Source organism: Aricia agestis, chromosome 10 (genome assembly GCF_905147365.1).
Source record: "Aricia agestis chromosome 10, ilAriAges1.1, whole genome shotgun sequence".
Taxonomy (NCBI): domain Eukaryota; kingdom Metazoa; phylum Arthropoda; class Insecta; order Lepidoptera; family Lycaenidae; genus Aricia; species Aricia agestis.
Window position 1 is genome coordinate 16979769 of NC_056415.1, and position 9079 is coordinate 16988847.

At 32.5% G+C, this 9079-nt stretch overlaps 1 protein-coding gene across 1 annotated transcript; it reads left to right on the top strand.

Moving 5' to 3' along the window:
- Positions 1-277: 277 nt before the first annotated feature.
- LOC121731241 (keratin-associated protein 19-1-like) lies at positions 278-1134 on the top strand. Its single transcript, XM_042120597.1, has 2 exons — positions 278-286; positions 717-1134. Exons 1-2 carry the CDS (start codon positions 278-280, stop codon positions 1008-1010), a joined length of 303 nt encoding a protein of 100 aa, XP_041976531.1. The 3' UTR covers positions 1011-1134.
- The last annotated feature ends 7945 nt before the right edge of the window (positions 1135-9079 follow it).

Consider the following 9079-nt stretch of genomic DNA (forward strand, 5'->3'; position numbering starts at 1 on the left):
GCTGGGATCCACACCACATTCCTAGCCAGTGAAGTTAAAAAACCGGTAGCACTACTTCAACCTTTGCAGCCTTTTCCAGAAGAGTCCGTGAGCATCCACTTTTTATTGTTTTCTGATTGGCGTCTCTTCCTGTAAGGGCGGTTACATAATGAGAATTATTCGCCATGGCGTGCTACCATAGAGGTCAATGACACCCATGGCTGTGACGGTAGGACACGCGCGACATATATAGCGACTGTGCCCGGAGGTACTGTCAGTTCGCAAGATAGTCGCCAAGATGACCAAAGTAAGTAATTTTGAGTTTTTGACGGCTAGATTTTTTTAGTGTTTTTTTTTTAATTTAGTAAAGGCTTTGAAGTTTTCGTATGCCTTTTTAAATCGTGTGCAGAATTTGCGGAAATTCTATTATTTTCTGCCAAAATTGTTTTTAAAATTAATTAAATAAATTGTACTATGTTTTCTAATTATCACAAAACTCATATAAAATTCGCATTTTTTCCCGACATTAAAAAAGGAATTTTTGTATTAATTATTAATGAAAGCGTTTGTTCCGATATGTATTTTGCTGCAAATAATGTAGAATGTAGAAAATACAGAATTATAACATCTAATAATTAACTTAAAAAATACCTCATGAAACAAATAAAGTATCCTATACAAATATCGCATTAATAAAAAAAAATACCCATAAGCCTTAATCCTGATTTTTCCTTTAGGTACTCTTCTTCTTCCTCGCCTTCCTCTTCGCGACAGCACTGTCAGCACCAGCACCAGAAGAACCCAAGGACCTGGACACCGGCGCCGGGGAGAAGGGGGACCTGCAGACCGCCGCTTCAGGCTGGGGTGGCTACGGCTGGGGCGGCTACGGCTGGGGCGGCTACGGCTACGGTCACGGTTTGGGCGGCTACGGCTACGGTTGGGGCTACCCCCACTACGGTTACGGTTGGGGCTACCCCGGCTACGGTTACTACGGCCACGGTTGGCCCTACTACCACGGCTACTGGTGGTAACGTGACACAGTGAGATTTAACGAGGCTATGATAATGAAACAGGTATTTATTGTTTTGTGTGATAATGTATTTTTAAGAATGTTTGAAGCAAAAAAAAAAATAGAAAATAAAATACCGAGTGCGTTGATGTCTTTTGTATAGTAAAAATGTCAGTATTAAAAATGATTACGTTTCTTCCAGTATTAGACTTATAAACCAAATAATCATAATATATTTTAAGCCAATATAAGCATTTCAAAGACTTTCACCAAATACATTTTTTTGTTTACTTTTTGATTCTCGCGTTCAATAAAAATGTGATGTATCATGTAAATAGTTGTAATGTATCGTTGTATATAAATAAATATTTTACTATCGTCTACTTTCGTTTTATTTGTTTTTGTGGTGTACGATATTTATTATGCAGGCTGTAACAAAACTAAGTGAAGCGCCACAGCAGCGTCATAAGTTTCCCCATACAAAACTGAAAAAAAATGGTCTTTCAGCGCTACTACTTTCACAGTGAACTCTATACGAGGAAGACGTACACACCCGAAAGTATTGTTACTTAGTTTTGTTACACCCTGTATAAAATGAGAATTTTAACAACTGAATAGTGAAAATAGTGAATTATTTCTAAGCCAATGATGAAATTCGAAAAATTATTACACAATATATTATAAAGTTGTAATAACTTGATAATTTTGCTATAAAAATTTTGTCTATGAGTTAATTTGGTATAAAATAAATAATTACATATCACTAGATGCCCCGGCAAACGTTGTTTTGCCATAATATAAAGTATTCGCCCATGTTATTTTATTGAAGTGACTAAATAAGTATGGCACCATGGCAACGTCCATCGCTATCCCGTCGCACAAACAATGGTCGCCGTCAGTTTCGAGTTAAAATGCACTTATCAATACGAGTATAAAACGTAGCCTGTAGCCGATTCTCAGATCTACTGAATATGCATATAAAATTTGATAGGTAGTAAGTTTCGGAGGAGTACGGTGACTAACATTGTGACATGAGAATTTTATATCTAAGATATTTATTATTATTAGATTAAAAAAAACAATCAAAGGCTGTAAAATATTAAGGAATACCATTATGTTTTAAATAATTATGAATTATCATGAGATATAGTGTTAATTAATACATCTGTTCAGACATTAAATAAGGACTGTTTAACATTTTTCTAACAAAGCTTTTTTTTTAGAATTGGAATAATGTAAATCTGCTATTATTTCATGATGGCATTGCTATGTTGTATAACAAGGCAACATAATATGGATATGATGGCATAATATGGACTAAAACATAAAGATGTATTAATATTTAATATCATAATATACATAATATTATGTATTACTGAAATGTTTTCCTTTAGAGGCAGCACCAACATGGTAAACAAAAAGTTTTGTTCGACGTTTGACAACTTTCTGTCAATAGTTTGATAATATGACGTCTTAACGTGTCGGATTTCGGTTGGATTATTTCATAAGAGCAACAATCTCGAGCTGTCAAACGAAACCGAAATCTGTGTGTACGTATACACTTACACAAGCATGAGATTAAATTGTCAAAGCCCCGATAAGTGCCGACTGGACGCGAAAAAAGAGTTCTGCTGTCATAATATGTCACACGTCTCTTTTTAGCACGCAGTGTTACTGATAGTGACATCTCGCTTGCTCAGGCCTTTGTTTCTCTATTCCGCTAGGTATATTAACTTTATGGATTACTTACTGCATGTGACAATAATAATTGCGTCCTCTGCTTAGTAACCTTTGCGTTAAATAATATTTCCCTATCACATAATGTTTATCGCCATATCATAGTTTATATATGAGCGGAATAAGGGCATAATTATTTAATATCATAGTTTAGATTAGAATTCTGTATTGTGTGTTATAATGCCTTATAAAATAACATAGCTTCGCTTTTGCCTAAAATAATACTTTTAATCGCAGTTTTATTGTTATTTTGCTAGGCGTCTTTAAATTTATGAAGTGCCTTATATATATATATATATATATATATATATATATATATATATATATATATATATATATATATATATATATATATATATATATATATATATATATATATATATATATATATATATACTTTAGGGTGGGTACGTGTTCCTTGCAGAGAGTTACCTGAAAAATTAGCAGCGCTGAAACATCTTTTTTTTTTTCACTTTTGTATGGTCAAGCGCCCTAGCGTCATGAATTTCCCCATACAAAAGTGAGTTTTTTGATGTTTTCACGGTGAACTCTCTACGAGGAACACGTACCCACCCTAAAATATTATCAGTTACATTTGTTACACCCTGTAATAACATTTTTTTTTCTTTATAAATTGTGTAATATAAAATTGTTTCGAACGGTGTGGTCCCAGTGTGGCGGCCAGTAGATCCGACATTTTTCGAATTCTTTAGGTATGATGCTCCACCGTTTGCCTTTAGATGTTGTGAGACATTGGCTTGGTGGAGAGGGGTCACTCAAGCTGGGTGGAGTTCAACACCCTAGATGAAGAAATATCGTTCTGTGTCGAATCTACCACATTCTTGCCAGTGGAATCGCCAGGACCGTGTCCTTCCTAATATTACAATATGTGAATTGCTGAGGGAGGGCGAGGGTCTGTCGATCCCGCTGACCAGTCTGGGGTAACTTGGGTTTTGACAATTTATTTAGGACTAAGTTTATGTTATTAGTTTTACGTTTTATTAATTCGTATTAAATTTTTGCCGAACTCTGAGGATCACAACCCGCTATGTGGCTTAGGACTTGAGTTTGAGTATGCTATGAATAATGTTAAGACGTATTTGCTTTTAAAGGTGCCTTACTAAACAATAAAGCAATGGCTTTAAAACATTTGCAACCAAAGATAGTAAGAAACTTATAAACGACAGAAAATCCTGAAAATCTGCGTTTAAAAATGTTACTAATATCTTATATTGAAAAATTGTAACATTTTATTGAAATAAAATAAGTGATTCTGAGATACTTATGAGGGTAAACTTTATATTATAATTATGTTATAATATTATGTCATAATTTAATTCTGGTATTTTATTATAGCAAAATGTTATACTTATATCAAAATACCATCTAATATAAAAGCGCGGTAAATAGTTTACTGCTCGAAAAGCATGTTGCTCTCAAACTAAGATTAATTACATCCAAATTACTAGCTGCTAAAGGAAGCTAACATTTAGGAGTATTCTATAAATTACATCAAAACAACATACCAAGTTTCGATCAGGAAATACATTTGATATATTTTTAATAACGTCAAAGCTAGACAAATGATGTCCTTATAGAGATGTAATGACGGGCCTTCGACCGTAAAAGTTCCCTGTTAAATTTAACCGATTCGTTTAACCCGTGACCTCGCTTCCGGAAAGGTCGGCAGGTTGACCTTTGGGTACTAGCAACAAATTTATTCTCGCCTTGTTCGAATGTTTGTGTGATCTTATGTTTGTGATGACATCTATTTAAAAAAGGTGGCTACTGTGAAAGCACTTGGTATTCATTCAAAAGATATCGTGTCACGTGTGCGGGATTTTTAAGACGAAATAAAAATGAGAAATAAAATATAATACAATAATGTGTGGTTACTGTGTCTATCTTTATGATAGATCTATAATTTATCACTAAATAATAAATATTTTTTCATAGAATTTCCTATGTCTTTTAAATAAATAATTCTTGGGCACCTTAAAAACTATAGACAAGTGAGGAATTGTGCTTAATATTTATTATTATGTTAATATCAATATTTAACTGTACTAGCAACTTAATATTGAAATTCATATAAAATTACATCATAGCAACAAAAAGAAACCAAAGGAAAACCCTTTAAAATCATAAATGTTGATCTAATTATATCGAACGCTTTCGGAGTAGCCGCCGCTGTTTACTTAACAGTTCACGATGTTTCATAAGCTCAGTCTGTGATATAAATTATTCAGATTTGTAATAATGATAATATTCTTCAAGGATCGCTCGTGATATTCTCATTTTAATGACATTTTGTATCGAAGATGATTTATTGTCGCTATTGTTTTGTGAATCTCAGATCTATTTAAGGTATTTACCGTATTTTGATTAAAGAATGTTTGAATTCTACCAACAAATGTGAGAAAAGAATATAAAAAAATATTGTATACAGCCGAACATATATCTTTCTCTTTTTTGGGAGTCGGTTAGAAAGGGCTTGCGATGAGTGACGTAGCAACAGACTTCAATTGCGTAAAGGTTCAGACTGCAACGCGATGCGTTTTATGTTTAGCATTTTGTTGGAGGTTTAGATATAAAAATAAACATGTAATGCAGTGCAATCGTTTATTACCACAGAATCCACAAAGTGTAAATTAGAAATGGTTCTTTGAAAAAAAAATATAGCCCCACGTTGGGCGCCAGTGTAATGCAGTGCAATCGTTTATTACCACAGAATCCACAAAGTGTAAATTAGAAATGGTTACAAAACATACAATATCGCCAAGACCCAAGTTCCGATCCCTCACAGTCCGTCGCCTAGCAACCGTCACCCGACTGTGTTGCCTACTCTCGCTACAAATACTAATTATGTTGATGAGTACAAAAGTAACACAGTTCACTATTTTTTGTTATAATATTGTTTTTTGTTGTTTCGTGGCGCTATCTCTACTACAAAATAAGGCGCACACATTAAGAACCTCTACACTCTACAGTCTACTGTAAACTTATAATTACTGTCAGTTGAATCGAATAACTATTTGGAAATTAGGATTCATCACTATATTAGTAAACTTAAGAGTGGTCGTCCAGTAAATTATTCAGATATTTAAATGTTTATTGCACATCAAATAAATTGGTTTTGATGGATGTTCTCGATTTACGAGGGCGATACTATCAGTGACATTAACATTTTTATGGTTTTTGAGTTTTATTTTTAGTAATATTTAATCGATAAGTGAAATAAATTAACAGTTATTGTAATTGGCATCAGGTGTTACGATGACCTCAAAGTAAATTATGTTATTATTATACATATTACATAGAAATAATAATTATTATGTAAACTGGCTATTATAGTATTCATAATATTCATTATCTGGTTGTTGTCCCCTGATTCCTTCTCCAAAACTTAACCGATTTAAATACTTTTTTCATTAAAGATTAAAAAAAGACTTGAGCTGTGTTCCTATGTTTTGCTTTTTTTGTATAATCTAGCCAAATCTGTTTTCTGGACGTTTGAACACAGCGGAAAAAAAAGAAAACACAGGGACATTGTATTAGTGGCCGTAGATATTCAGGAAAAAAATTATAACTCTACTAGCATTATCCAGGGAGGAAACAGGGGACAACGTTTGTATGGAAAAAATGGCGGTGTGGAATCCTCTTAATAACTATGATGAAATAGTACATACTAGACGATTATTATTAGTAAAACAATGTAACATTGAGGCGACACAAACCAGGATATTTATTTGTTTAAAAATTAAATTAATTTTGTAAATCTATAAATATTAATTAATTAAAATATCCGAGTTCATAATATTATGAATTCTTTTGAAATTGTGTTCATTTTTACAAGTATAATGCGTATTTCGACATAGTCTATTAAATATCTCTTAAAATAGAATATAATTTACATCATATTCTTTCTGTTGTGATTAGAGAAATAATTCAGCAATATGTAGGTCTAATTTTACGATTACAAATGCTAAAACTTTGACTACAGAACAAAACTAGTATTATTTTTAATTATTATTACTAGAGATCGCCCAATGGTCGAAATTCGACCTTAGTTTCAACGATATTAGGACTAAAAATATTGACTTCATCATTTTTTTTCAACTCTTGTCTCTGGGACTCAGCTGATCTCAGACTGGCCGTGTAAGCATTGTCTAATAGTATCTAAGATTCAATAAAAAAACTATAATCCATTTTCAATTTGTCACCTGGTTGTCAACAGACTTCAACCATAAATAAAAGAGTATAATTCGTATGTATAGGCTTGTCACTCAAAACTCTGTCATTTTTCCTAGTGTGTGTGTTGTAGTGTGTGTTATGTTTTATTTGTTAAAAAAATGTATGATAAAAGCATAATTTCAAAATAATATTAGCTCGATGCACTCCTTCACCATATAAACTATAACTGTGCAAAATTTCATTCACCTACGTTTCCCCATTTTTCGTCAAAAGGGATACAAAGTTTTTGGCTCACGTATTAATATATAGATACAATAATAAAATATTGAGGGTATTTCTGAATAATAATTATAAGAATATGAGATAAGTTTTTTTGGAAAAAATTAAAACAAGATATTAACTTAGCTGACTAAGGTAGACAATGAGCCAAAATTTTGTTTAAATGTGTGCTACGTACGTCACATTAAAATCCATAACATTTACACAATAAAGTTTAATAGGTCTAAATCTCTATCTTTCTTCACGAAATAAGAACTCTATCTTCACGAAACTCTATACTTATTCGCTCTTAAAATAGTATGAGCTTAGCAAGCTTAGATAGCCCATCACTTTTCGTTCAAGTCATTTAGTCGGTAATAGAAAACGCTTAGTCACGTGTACACTTCCCATCAGGCTTCTGCACATTCCACACATCGCTGCCGTATATGGTCCGGACGATCTATAGCGTAATGATCTATAATTATCAACCTCTAACAAACTCGACTCAATGTCGAATATTGTATAGATCTTGTTGCTCAAATGTAATAAATTCATCAGTTTTATCAAAATCGGGAAGTAATTTTTGCGAAGACAAGAATAATCGACTGTTTGATAAAAATATTCTACGGTATAATAATGAGTTAACAGCCGTTACTTTGTTTACCAATACTTGACTTGTAATTTTTTTCGGTTTAAAAGTGTTTTGTAAGTGTTTTGTAAGTACCAAAGTATTTAATTTCGGTCTTAAATACTTTTTTAGATATGCACGTATTGGTCTGTGTCTCCGTGCGTTGTTTTACGCGAAGATTTAAAAACAATTTTATATTGCGCAATCTTTCCTATACCTAATAAAGAAACAGCTGTTTATATAGTAAAGGCGCTCAGTGCATATGCACTTTTTTATGAAAGATTTCATTTGAAGTTGCCAACATCTAAACAGCTGTCTATATACAGAATCATAATAATTCTGACTTCTTCAATGACTCTAAATGTAATAAGTAACCTGTAAAGGCCATTGTAGTTACTCGTTTCATTGGTTTCATCATCAAATAATAATCTTTAGTGGTTCCCAAACACTTGGTACACAGATTTTCCAGTTATCTGAGGGTCTTATCTCAAATTAATCATATCACTGTGGGATCAGAGGTCAGAAAGTTGTGAGTAACAAATAATAAGTGTTGTTAATTAACAAATAATGAAGACAGTTAAATGTAAAACAAAATTAATGATAAGAGCGTCATCACCTCTATTGTACGCAAAAAGCTGCAGATGGTTTAGTCTAAAAGCATTTGATAATTTCGACAGTGAAGTGCAAAAACTAAATGTACAGGAAATGTCATACTGTGGCTTAAGGCATCGCAAGCAATCATCATCATCAGCATCGCTTAATTGCATGCTTTACTGACTCCAAAAAAAGAAGGAAGTTCTGTGTGGCACGTACATTTTTTTTGTTAGGTACGTACATCTAATACGACAGAACTTCAGATTATTTCTACAAAAGAAAACATATATCTTCATGAAAAATCTGAGTTAACTATACAATCTCAATTTTTAAAACATTCTCGTAGACTTTATTTTAGCTTACGATGTCTAGTCTCTAGATCACGTTAATTTTTAAAATTAAAAAAATGTTTTGTAATGGATATAACTGAAGAAACCGCATTGATAAAAAAATGCCGTATAAGAAAACGCACCATTCAACAAGACAAGCTAACTTATTATACAGAAAATTTGTTAGACTAATCTTAGAATTAAGTATTTCAGTCACCTGTAATAAGCCGACTAATTTATCATCTAGTCTTAGAAATGAAACCTTTATCATTTGCCTTTTAACACAGTATTTATTGCTAAAGACTACACGTAGAATGCTTTTAAGTTATGTTGTTTAATTGTTATAATAAC